General features: G+C 36.4%; 1 protein-coding gene across 1 annotated transcript in view; it reads left to right on the plus strand.

Moving 5' to 3' along the window:
• The window catches only part of LOC115213975 (twitchin), a 280,495-nt gene that overhangs the window by 49,430 nt on the left and 217,043 nt on the right, over window positions 1–14,022 (plus strand). The window contains exon 3 of the mRNA XM_036504380.1: window positions 9,651–9,666. Coding sequence (XP_036360273.1) covers window positions 9,651–9,666 — 16 coding nt within the window. The remainder of the gene's footprint in view (window positions 1–9,650; window positions 9,667–14,022) is intronic.

A 14,022-nucleotide genomic window follows, 5' to 3' on the forward strand; every position in this document is an offset into this window, starting at 1 on the left:
GAGTTCAAATTCCACCAAGGTCGACTTTGCCTTTCATCCTTTCGTGGTCGATAAATTTACTACCAGTTGAGCACTGGGATCGATGTAATCGACTAGGACCATCCCCCAAAGTTTCAGGCCTTGTGCTTATGGCAGAAAAGATTTATGGTCATCTTGGCAGCAAATAAAAGACATCATTACCATTACAATTACTACTACTACTACTACTACTACTACTACTACTCATATTGTTGTTGTTGTTAGCACTTTTGCGTCACCAAAGACCTATTCTTTGAGTTTATGGTTTACGTTCGTTGCAATGACTGCTATTTACTTCTTTTATCTGCTGTTTATACCTCATTGGTTGAGAACGGAAGTTAGTTGAGTAACAATATATGCAGGAGAGGGTCAATACTTTCTATTGAGCTTTAAATCCAAATCCCCAAATTCTATCGTAAAATCGATACGAAATAAGGATTTCATATATTGGCACAAGGTTCACAAAATGTTGGTCGTATAATAGACAGGGCCATCTAACCCAGAATATTGCTAGTTCCTACTCCTCTGTCAGCTTCGAATATGTACTTAGGTTGACGTGACATATACTGCATATGAGAAGGTAATAACAAAAGGGGTGGAAGGTGGCGAGCTGGCAGAACCGTTAGCACGCCGGGCGAAATGCTTAGCGGTATTTCGTCTGTCTTTACGTTCTGAGTTCAAATTCCGCCGAGGTCGACTTTGCCTTTCATCCTTTCGGAGGTCGATAAATTAAGTACCAGTTACGCACTGGAGTCGATGTAATCGACTTAATCCGTTTGTCTGTCCTTGTTTGTCGCCTCTGTGTTTAGCCCCTTGTGGGTAATAAAGAAATAGGTATTTCGTCTGTCTTTACGTTTAGCCAGAGATGATTTTTAAAATGAGAATATCTGAAATAAACTTGACTGCTCTCACAAACGAGAATACTAAAAATGAACTCGACCGCTTCGAAAAATAATCCAGAATCCTTGTCCGGTAATGGATCGGCCCCAAAATCTAATCAGTTCGTGCCAGTCACGAGGCCAAACATCCCTTAAAGTTTCATCCGAATCCATCCAGCGGTTCTTGAGATATCTTGTCCACAGACAAACAAGCAAACAAACACGACTGAAAACAATTTCCCCCCGCCTTCGCTAAGGCGGGGGTAATAATAATAATAATAATAATACACTTTTACTCTTTTACTTGTTTCAGTCATTTGACTGCGGTCCTGCTGGAGCACCGCCTTTAGTCGAGCAAATCAGCCCCAGGACTTATTCTTTGTGAGCCTAGTACTTATTCTATCGGTCTCTTTTGCCGAACCGCTAAGTTACGGGGACGTAAACACACCAGTGTATTGGGGGGACAAACACAGACACACAAATATATATATATATATATATATATACGTATACATATATACAACAGGCTTCTTTCAGTTTCCGGCTACCAAATCCACTCACAAGGCTTTGGTCAGCCCGAGGCTATAGTAGAAGACACTTGCCCAAGGTGCCACGCAGTGGGACTAAACCCGGAACCATGTGGTTGGTAAGCAAGCTACTTGCGACACAGCCACTCCTGCGCCTATAATAATAATGTTTATGTAAATGATGCATAAAGCAACTACCTGCTTTTCTTTTCTCTTTCCCTTAGTGGATGATCTGTAGTTATTAGTATACTACCAAGCAAGTACTTAGAATCACTTTGCTATTTCAAGCCAACCAAATATTTACCACACACAGAAGAAAAAAAAAAAAAAAAAGAGGAGAAAAAAATCGTTTAAAATAGAAATGTATGTCAGTGCTATGTAGAGAAATGGCGAAATGATTTGATGTAGAAATAGAACAAGGGTAAAAAGGAAATACCTTGAATTCTAAAAATGTGTATAAGTACCTGAATAAAGACATGATGTCTAACAAACACACACACACACACACACACACACACACACACACACACACACACACACACACTCTATCTCTCTCTCTCTCATACTCACTGGCGTACAGACACCAGCAGATACGTAGTAACTAGAAAGGATGCACTATATATATATATATATATATATATATATGTAGGGTGTCTATAAATTCTCTTTACAACTTCCACAATTTATTGTAATTTATTGAGTGTAACCAATGGAACCCGTATGGAAGTATGTTGTTGTTACCAATAAAGCTTTGCCTATCTTTTCCAATGAATTCTGTCGAGTTATTCTTGTTTACCTTTTTTGTTCTGATTTTATTTTTCCGAATTATAAAGGTAATTTACGGACACCCTGTCTCACTCTCTCTCTCTCTCTCTCTTTATATATATATATATATTATATATATATATATATATATAGACAGACAGGGTGTCCGTACATTACCTTTACATATATAGGCGCAGGAGTGGCTGTGTGGTGAGTAGCTTGTTTACCAACCACATGGTTCCGGGTTCAATCCCACTGCGTGGCACCTTGGGCAAGTGTCTTCTACTATAGCCTCGGGCCGACCAAAGCCTTGTGAGTGGATTTGGTAGACGGAAACTGAAAGAAGCCCGTCGTATATATGTATATATATGTATATATGTGTGTGCATGTATGTTTGTGTTTGTCCCCCTAGCATTGCTTGACAACCGATGCTGGTGTGTTTATGTCACCTAGCGGTTCGGTAAAAGAGACTGGACTTACAAAGAATAAGTCCCGGGGTCGAGTTGCTCGATTAAATCGGTGCTCCAGCATGGCCGCAGTCAAATGACTGAAACAAGTTTTAAAAAATATATATACACACACACACACATATACATATATATATATACACATACATACATTTACACACACACACGCACATACATAATCTTTATCTTTTACTTGTTTCAGTCATTAGACTACAGCCATGCTGGAGCATAGCCTTGACCAATTTGTTTTAATCGGATTAATCCACTCCAGTACTTATTTTATTTTATTTCTTTTTTACTAAGCCTAATACTAGCGGGATCTTTGCCGAACCGCTAAGTTACGGGGATGTAAACACACCAACTCCAGTTGTCAAGCGGTGGTGAGGGGCAAACTCACACACATACACACACACACACACACACACACACAAGTTTCTTTCAGTTTCCATCTACCAAATCCACTCACAAGGCTTTGGCTGGCCCGAGGCTATAGTAGAAGACACTTGGCTAAGGTGCCATGCAGTGAGAATGAACCCAGAACCATGTGGTTGAGAAGCAAGCTTCTTACTACACAGCTAAGCCTGCCCCTGTGTATATACGTATATATTTAAGGCGGCGAGCTGGCAGAAACGTTAGCGTGCCGGGCCAAATGCGTAGCCGTATTTCGTCTGTCGTTACGTTCTGAGTTCAAATTCCACCGAGGTCGACTTTGCCTTTCATCCTTTCGGGGTCGATTAAATTAAGTAGCAGTTACGCACTGGGGTCGATTTAATCGACTAAATCCCTTTGTCTGTCCTTGTTTGTCCCCTCTATGTTTAGCCCCTTGTGGGTAGTAAAGAAATATATATTTACATACGCACACATATATTTAGATATATATATATATATATATATATATATATATATATATATATATATACGTGTGTATGACTATGTATTCTTTGATTACAAACACTCTCCAGGAGTGAGTTCAATGCTGAAACAAAATATTAGTTATAAATAATACCACCTATCTGTGTTGGCACAGAGCTTCAAAATTATTAACGGAAGACGAAAACCAGGAAATTCTTCATAATTTCTTCAGGCGACTGGCTACATATATATAGATAAAGACTGTCAGGTTTAGCCTGAGCCTAGCTAATTATAAATACTGGTTCCATTGTGATCGATGGGTAGCTGAATATAACGTGAAACTACGTTAAACAGTGTCAGTACGTATATAAATAAATATACAAACCGCTGCACACATGAAAGTTATGCTTTGTTATGAATAAGTGGCAATATTTAGAAATGTGTTAAGGCGGCGAGCTGGCAGAATCGTTAGCACGCCGAGCGAAATGTTTAGCGGCATTTCGTCCGTCTTTACGTTCTGAGTTCAAATTCCGCCGAGGCCGACTTTTCCTTTCATCCTTTCTGGGTCGATAAACTAAGTACCAGTTGCGCACTGGGGTTGATCTAATCGACTAGCCCCCTCTCCAGAAATTTCGGGCTTTGTGGTTAGAGCAGAAAAGAATAGTTAGAAATATATTTAGGCGGTAAGCTAGCAAAACTGTTAGCACGCCGAGCGAAATGCTTAGCGGCATTTCGTCCGTCTTTACGTTCTGAGTTCAAATTCCGCCGAGGTCGACTTTGACTCTCATCCTTTCGGTGTCGATAAAACAAGTACCAGTTAAATACTGGGGTCGATCTAATGGACTAGTCCTCTCCCTCCACCAAAATTTCAGGCCTTGTGCCTTTAGTAGAAAGGATCATTATTATTATTATTACTTTTTTTTTTCTTCTTTCAAATTTGCTTCCATTTCTTGCCGAGTGTCTTCCCGACTCTTAGGGCAAAGAAACTCATAGCATACATTGGTAGGCCATTAAACCAAACTCAGTAGTTCGTTCATTTTTTTTTTTTAAAGTTAAATTAAAATACATGAGCAGCAACAGTTCTCATATCGACAATGCTCTTCTCAATACGTGTGATTATTATTATTATTATTATTATTATTATTATTATTATTATTATTATTATACCTAGGGCGGCGAGCTGACAGAATCGTTAGTACGCCGAGCACTATGCCTAGCGTTATTTCGCCCGTCCTTACGTTCTGTGTTCAAATGCCACCGGGGTCTACTTTGCCTTTCATCCTTTAGGGGCCGATAAAATAAGCACCAGTTGAGTACTGGGGGTCTGTCGATGCGATCGACTTATGCCCTCCTCCGATTTTGCTGGCTTTGAGCCCAAATTTGAAAACAATATTTAGAAGTATTCTAAAGCTGAAACGGTTAAAGTAATGGAAAGATAAGAAACCCATGAAGCAAAGCCAGAAAGAACACGCATGGACGTACGCAGGCACATATATATATAGTAATTTAAGAATTATAGAGTGGATACATCTATGTATCTGTCTATCTATCTATCTATCTATCTATCTATCTATCTATCTATCTATCTATCTATCTATCTATCTATCTGTCTATCTATCTATCTGTCTGTCTGTCTGTCTGTCTGTCTGTCTGTCTGTCTGTCTGTCTGTCTGTAATTGACATGTTAAGAATTTAGGAATTTCGAAAACATGACATAATTCTCTTTAGGAACAGTGCTTCTTGAAGCAAATAAAGCTATAAACAATAACGTAAACCGCTTGAAGATTTACCGTTCCTAAAAAGATGTGTGTGTGGGTGTGTGTGCGTGCGTATACAAGAAAATTACTGCTACACTCTCCAGATGCGTATAATAAAACTTTGGCTACGCTTTCCAATGAACTCTGTTGAGTTATTTCTACTTTCCATTTTTTTTCCTGATGTTTTCAAATTATAAGGGTGATTTATGGACACCCAATACACACACACACACACACCACACACACACACACACACACCACACACACACACACCTCTTTTTTTATCTTTTACTTGTTTCAAGCAGTAGACTGAGACCAAATAACGAGAATTAAGATTTCGTTAACAATGTGTGGTAATATTTAAGATTTTGAAAGAGTTTCAAGAATTCATATATTGGAAGCACTCCGTCGGTTACGATGACGAGGATTCCGGTTGATCCGATCAACGGAACAGCCTGCTTGTGAAATTAACGTGTAAGTGGCTGAGCACTCCACAGACACGTGTACCCTTAACGTAGTTCTCGGGGATATTCAGCGTGACACAGAGAGTGATTAGGCCGGCCCTTTGAAATACAGGTACAACAGAAACAGGAAGTAAGAGTGAGAGAAAGTTGTTGTGAAAGAGTACAGCAGGGATCACCACCATCCCCTGCCGGAGCCTCGTGGAGCTTTTAGGTGTTTTCGCTCAATAAACACTTACAACGCCCGGTTTGGGAATCGAAACCACGATCCTACGACCGCGAGTCCGCTGCCCTAACCACTGGGCCATTATTATCAGGCTGATAGTGTCTTTCTTCAAGTGTGAACAGTACCCATATGAACATTTTAAATTCTGATGCCTTTGGGTTTCCTGTCGTTTGACCATAAAGTGCCATTTGTTACTATTCCCAAAGCTTCGATGGCAGAATCATAAGCACGTCGGGCAAAATGTTTAGCGGCATTTCGTCAGCCTTTACATTCTGTGTTCAAATTCTGCCGTGGCCAACTTTGCCGTTCGTCTTTTCTAGGTCGATAAAATAAGTACCAATTGATCACTGGGGTCTTAATCGAATTATCCCTGCGCCAGAAATTGTTGGTCGTGAGCCAAAATTTGAAACTATTCTTCTTCTTATTATTATATAATGTTCCGCTTATATCTTTATAGATGTTTGCTTATTTCGTGTATTTAGTTCTTGTACTTATTTTATTGTGGCAAATCTGTTTACAGATAGCATGCCATATCACTTCTGAAAAAAGTTAGAAGCTAATAGACAATTTTGCTGGTTGATGGCATTATACACAACATCATTCAGATGTGTTATAATGCAACCGTTACTGTCGTAAACACTGGTTAAGTAGATTCATAGTTCTTTTATTTACCTACTCTATAGTTACTAACCTCGACTCCTCTTTTGACGAAAGCATGTCTTTCTAAACGAGATGCAACCAGCAGAGTTCAAATCCGAAAAAATCAAGTATCTGTATCACATATGATTACCATGTTCCAATTGACGAATACAACTATAGATGGATATCTATTTTTTCTTTTATTTTTCAAGTTTCGGTTCTAAATAATTAACGATGTTAGTTGTTGACCTACCCAATACGACCCAATGTCACAAGTTGCACTGGCAGATACACAACAAACAGAATATCATTTATTCAATATGAATATGTGTTTGGTCTACTAATTTTCTTCATGTTGTATCCAAATTGTTATTATAATATGCGATACAGATATCAAAATCGATATAAATTGGCTCAATTATTTGTTCTGCTTTCGAATGTCATGTATTCATTATGAGTAGGTGTGTGGTCTACTAATTTTATTAGTGTTCATATGTTGTCACTAGAACATATGATAGAGATATCAAAATCAATATAGATTGACTCAGTTCTTTTTTTCCTTCTGGTTTCCATTGGCAATACAGATAGTGCCGCGGTTATTTTTCATGTTATGACATTTAATTTGACAATATTTTCGAATGTCCGGTGAATTATTTCATTCGTTAGTAAGAATATCATCAATGCTAACACATACAAAGAAAATCATTATTTCATTTAAAAAAACAACTTGCTAGTGCAAGTGCTACCAGTTGAAAGATCTGCATACTGGATACTAGGAAGTTTTTGGAGTCACCAGGAGAGAATGTGCGCCGTTTCGAGACCTTCCTCTCGACGGTGTTATTGCGTACCGGACCCCTCACTGAAATGAGGCCCAGCTTATTAGACCAACTGGTTATTAAGTTTCACTCAATATAAGTTAGTCATCGTAAGATATCTTGTCGTAGAAGAGATGACATGCTGAAATAAATTTCATTCTCTGTCCTTGCAACGGCAAATTACTTGGCCGTTCGTTGGTTCATATGACTTCAAGAATTACTTCCGAAGTATAACTTTGGGGTTTTATTTATCACAAGAGACGTCAATAAAAAGAATGGGGCTACGTTAGAATATTTGAGTTAACTATGTGACTCTATCAATATCTATAAAGCTGAAATGCGTAAAAGTTGTTTGATTTCTTGGTTGTTTGTCTCATTTTGGGATGGGAACGGTTTAAGGGGCGATAGATAGGGTCGGATTGGCACCAAAATTTACACGGGGGGGGGTAAATGGGATGGGCAATGGTGTGAGGAGGGTTGCTAGTCGCTCGGGGCTACCGTTTGGTTGCCATCACCACCAAAACCCGAGCGAAGCACGGGTCAAAATAGTTAGTCATAATTATATAACTCAATTACATATCTGTAAAAAAAATCACAGAATACAAATATATCTAAAGCGCTTAGGGGGTATCGTTTTTGGGGGTCCGTACAAAATATTCTTCTTCAGGAAGTTTGGAGGAAATGACTGTTGTAAAAACTGAATTTATTGCTCTTTACAAACGATTTTGCAACCAAAGAAGAGAGACATCTCTACATAAAAATACATAGATATACGTGTATGTATGTCTGTTTGTAAAAATATGTGTGTATATATACATACATATTTTTACATGCATGCATGAATTACTTATTGTTGAAACGATCGAAATGAATGAATAGATGTAATACAATCACTTCCATTCTTGATCCTACTATATAAATAAGTATATATGTTATGTTTATATGTATGTATGTGTGTATGTATACATGCATGCATGTACTTTATGCTTGAAACAAAGTATTGTAGAGAGCAATATATAACATTATATACAAATGTTTTGATAATATTTTCCTTCTTAATTTCATATTTTCCATAATGATTAAACTAAATAATGAAACTGATGAAAATAAATCATTATAACTTTCTAAAGAAAATTTGGTTATTTTACTCATCGTTTTTCTGCTTAATGATCATAGCAAAGAACATAGATTCGCAAACTAGAAAGGCTCTCAAAATATGATTACATACTTTATATAAATAAGCATAAACCCTGTTACAAATATTTCTGTTATCTTGTTTAGCAGCTTTCGATGTTTATTCTTTCTAATTTACATTTTAAACAAGGTTTCTGTTGTCTTTTTATACATACCTTAAGTAACTATATGCTAAGTTTTGTAGTGGGTCATTTATACATACAATACATATTAAACTGTCAAACGAGTATTCTGTGTACATCCATATATCAATCCATATATATATATATATATATATATATATAAATAATATTAGGGAGTATAACTCCAAACTTACAGGGAAAAATTAAATTAGAGATAAAACCGCTATTATGCAATTGAAACAATGATAGACATAATTTTAATTTAATTGTAATTCGAATTTAATTAAAGCGATGAAACGTACGTAGTTTTTTTTACTTATTATATATTGATTACTCATTTTTATCCTTTTTGTGATCTATTTATATTTTTTTTAATATTTTTTATTTGTTATTTATGTTTTGGTTTATGTCTTTCGTTGTTTGAATTGCATAATAGTGGTTTTATCTCTAATTTATATTATATATATATATATATATATATATATATATATATATATATATATAGTTTTGTATTTGGTTTACAAGATTCTTTATGTGAATTCGAGTGTTGAAATAAATTTTGTTGTGTCTAGGGAGAGTCATTATGCCAATATTAGTAAAACACGCACTGGTTCAATTTCACTCCTTTGTTAGTCAATTAGTTAAATATCCAACTAATTAAACGATTGTTAGATACATATATGTGTGTATACATACATGTGTGTATGTGTTAAACACATATTATGCATATTTACATACAGTAATTTTATATTTATATAGTCATTACACTTTTTATTTACTTGCATAGCTCAAGGTATAAGATTTTGTTTTTTCTTGTTCAAACCATTGAAATACAAGTATATTTGTTAAATATTCTGTCTTTAGATGTTTCACTATTACTTTTCTTTTGTTATCATATTATTAACAAATTGTTTATTTATCTTTTGCAGGAGGAGCCCAAAATCAGTGAGTACATTTAACTGAAAATATCACCTCTCTCTCTCTCTCTCTCCTCTCTCTCTCTCTCTCTATATATATATATATATATATATATATATTATATATATATATAAATCAAAATAAGCAACAAGGATATCCAGAGGTAATGCAGTACGATCGTTTCATGCAACACCGTTTAATTGAACAATGCAATCATTTCATTACATCAACTTAAAATGAAACGATCGTACTGCATTACCTCTGGATATCCTTGTTGCTTTTTTTATTTTAATCACCTTATTTTGAAATTGTATGGATAATACCGTACATTGCTTAACGCAAACGTAAAAATTATACTTTCCTGTGATTAATGTAGACTATTTTGAAAGCATGCGTGTTTTTAAAAATATTCAGTTAAACTGAGATTTTATGATTTCTTGAGCAAATCAATCGTGTTTGAACTTTGTAGTAAGTTAGCAAAAAATTTAAATTTATATATTCTGTGCATTTTCCTTACTTCTGAATTTCAAATACAAACTTCTAATCCCGCCAAATATTATGGTTGTCTCCCTCGTTTTAACTGTTCGCTACGGGACTCTACTTTTGGTATGTTTACGTACCCGTAACTTAGCGTCTCCACAAAAGAGACCGACAGAATAAGTATCGGGCTTAAAGTAAGTACTGGAGTCGATTTGTTCGACAAAAATCCTTCAAAGTATGCCCCAGCATGGTCGTATTCAGAATATCGAAGCATGTAACAGATAAAAAATAATTTTCAAATTGATCCCCATTTGAACTATTGTATATTTGTTCATCTTATTATCCAAGTCTCTCTGAAAATGGAAATAATTAAAGCATTTTATGGAAACCCTATTCTAGTGATGTCCACATAAATTGCCATTGTATGACACTGAATATTTCCAAGATAAAAAGAATCTGCTCACTTATGCAGAATTAGAAAACTTGCTTCACTAAATATGTATCTCTGAAAAGATTTACATTTAATACTTTTAATACCGCAATATTTTACCAAATTACCTTGTAATTGCATTATAATGAGTGAAGATACGTGGCTTTGGATGCTGTACTCAAGATCACAAGGTCACTGATTCAATTTCTGGACTGGGTCCTGCGTTGTGCTCTTGAGCAAAACACTTCATTTCATGTTGCTCCAATTCACTCAGCAGTAAATGAGTAACCTTGTTACTGGCATCCCTTTTAGGGGAGGTGTGATAGCAATCCCTCATACGCCATAGAAACCTGGTAACCGGCCCTATAAGTCCTGGGACTTGGGACAATAATGTCTAGGGTTTTATGGTGATGGTTTATTATGAAAAAGAGAGTGCTTTACAAAACTATCTTTAATCTCCACCTGTTGGAAAAATTCTTAGATTCTTCCCTGAAAATTGATTGAAAACAAAGTTTGGTGAGTTTGCGCTGAAATCCTGTCTCATGACACCAGCACCTCATTAACAGTTGAACCGCTACGAAGCTAAAGTGAGACCAATAAGAGACTATTGCTCCCATTCATACAAACATACAAAACTGCATATACCCAAAAGCTCATCTGATTGATTGGCATGCAGACGCTGACCAACACCAGTGTTTGGTTCACAAACACTGTTGTCTATCCTTTTTCCATTTTTCTTTCTTTTTACTGCTATTACATTGGCCTCTGATCCTTAGAGTTGGCTACTTTCCTGCTAACTCCTCCTCTCAGGGACTACCAATTCATTCATTTCTTCTTCGCTAAGCACTCATATCGTAACACCCGACCCCCGCACTAATCACTACATTCAGTCTGTTTTTTCCTCACAACGCCGGTCCTCTGGAATTCCCTCCCTGCTCATATTTTAAATTCAGTCAGCAACTTGCAATTATTTAAGAGAAACATTAACTCTGTCGATTTAGCTGGTTTTGAAGAGGATGAGAAGGCAATGAATACTAACATTTCCGTCAAATTAACATTTCTATCGTCACTTTCTGCTCACTAAGGATTGTGGGGCATGTACTCAGTACTCAGATTAATATTTCTTTGGAGTTTAGGTTTATACTTTTAAAAATTTGTTTCTTTCTATCTACAAAATAATTATTAAATTTTAATGATGAACGCACCTCGAAGTCATTAAAATAAATTATATTAATTATACTGTCATTCTATCGGCATTCTGTATCAATGATAAAATTCAATTAAATGTATTTTTATTAATTGTGTAAAAAAAAAAATTAATAAATGCGCCTTTTTAAAGCCTAGCCAAGCTCATGGGCCCGATTTCCTGGTTTCTATGGCGTATGCGTTCCCCAGCTGAACGGGAAGCCAGTCCGTCGCAGAGTTACTCATTTTTGCCAGCTGAGTGGACTGGAGCAACGTGAAATGAAGTGTTTTGCTGAAGAACACAACGCGTCGTCCGGTCCAGGAATCGAAACAACAATCTTACGATCATAATGCTGACACCCTAACCACTAAGCCACGCGCCTCCACTATTAATTGTGTAATGTCAGTGTTTTTTAACGTCTACATCAATATTTTTGCTTTTCCTCAAATAAAACACTGAATTGTACTTAAATAACAAAATGGTACAATTGAAAGGTTAATCCAGAGAAGAAATTAAGGATTAAGTATAAAATGAGAATGGGTAACGTCTAAAATTTATACTATATATAAATAAGGAATTTGACTTATGGTACTATGCTTATCTGATCAAAGTTTAACCCTAGCATCTATTTCCACGCCGCATAAGTATATATAACATTATATATACAGTCACAGATGTGGATATTTGAATAAGGCGTTCTTCGCTACCATGTGGTTTTGAGTCCGATGCCCCTGCACAGCTCCTTGGACAATTGTTTTCTAGCCTTGGGTTGACTGAAGTCGTGTGAATAGAATTTGTCCTGGAAAATGTGTAGAAGCTCCTCAATTGTATACACAAACATACACACGAGTATTCTGCCTGTCTGTTTATTTCCCTATCTATCAATCTATCCATCTATCTGTGTGTTTGTGGCATAAATATCATGTCTAACCACAAACTCATCGTTAGAATGTATTAAAAAAATACAAGAATGGAATTCCTGCCTTTTAAGCTACATCCTGCTTAACTGCGAAATATATTTCAGACAACCAACAAATTTCATTATAAACACGGAAGTGGTATAAAAGTTCGAGACTTGAACTTTTATACCAGATGCACAAGTACTACACTTTCTTTTTGGTTGTTTATGCATATAGGCGCAAGAGTGGCTGTGTGGTAAGTAGCTTGCTTACCAACTACATGGTTCCAGGTTCAGTCCCACTGCATGACACCTTGGGCAAGTGTCTTCTACTATAGCCTCGGGCCGACCAAAACCTTATGAGTGGATTTGGTAGATGGAAACTGGAAGAAGCCCGTCGTATATATGTATGTGTGTATTTATATATAGGTGTGTATGTCTGTGTTTGCACCCCGCCCCAGCATCGCTTGACAACCGATGCTGGTGTGTTTAAGAAGTAGGCTTACAAAAAATAAGTCCTGGGGTTAATTTGCTCAACTAAAGGCGGTGCTCCAGCATGGCCGCGGTCAAAGCGTAAAACGTGTAGAGTATACTTCAAAGAATCACTGTAAACTCATTCTAATGCATTTCACTAAAGAAAATTTAGAAAAACACTGATTGACACTACAACATATTTTATACAGAATTCCACAAATGAGAAGATTTATTATGAAATATTATGGAATATTACTAATAGCAAAATACAATCCAAACATCAAAGCACACATAAAGCATATGTAAATGGATATACAAGGAATCTACAAAGAGTTAACCCATGAATAATTTTAAATCTAGCATGACGATTTTATCAGTTATATAAGTATTTTCACGATCCTTTGCAACCTACTGCAAAGTATGCGTACACCATAGCATTATTATCATTTTATTGTGATAATGAGGTCGAGAAAGTTTTGAAGGGTTAATTTAAGAGAACTATTGTTTCAAACTAAACATGAAATAATAATAAGGAAAGATGGAAAATATTTGATAATAAAGATAAAACACGAAAGCAGTCTTGTCTTTAATAAAACTTGTTTGGAAGAAAATTTGTTCCCTATTTGCACACACGCATGTGCACACGTGTGTGCATGTGTGTAATCATGAACATATTGTTTATAAAAGTGGAAGCGCAATGGCCCAGTGGTTAGGGCAGCGGACTCGCGGTTTCAATTCCCAGACCGGGCATTTGTGAGTGTTTATTGAGCGAAAACCCTGCTGTACTCTTTCACCACAACTTTCTCTCACTCTTTCTCCCTGTTTCTGTTGTACTTGTATTTCAAAGGGGCCAGCCTTGTCATACTCTGTGTCACGCTGAATCTCCCCGAGAACTACGATAAGGGTACATGTGTC

Source organism: Octopus sinensis, linkage group LG7, assembly GCF_006345805.1.
Source record: "Octopus sinensis linkage group LG7, ASM634580v1, whole genome shotgun sequence".
NCBI lineage: Eukaryota > Metazoa > Mollusca > Cephalopoda > Octopoda > Octopodidae > Octopus > Octopus sinensis.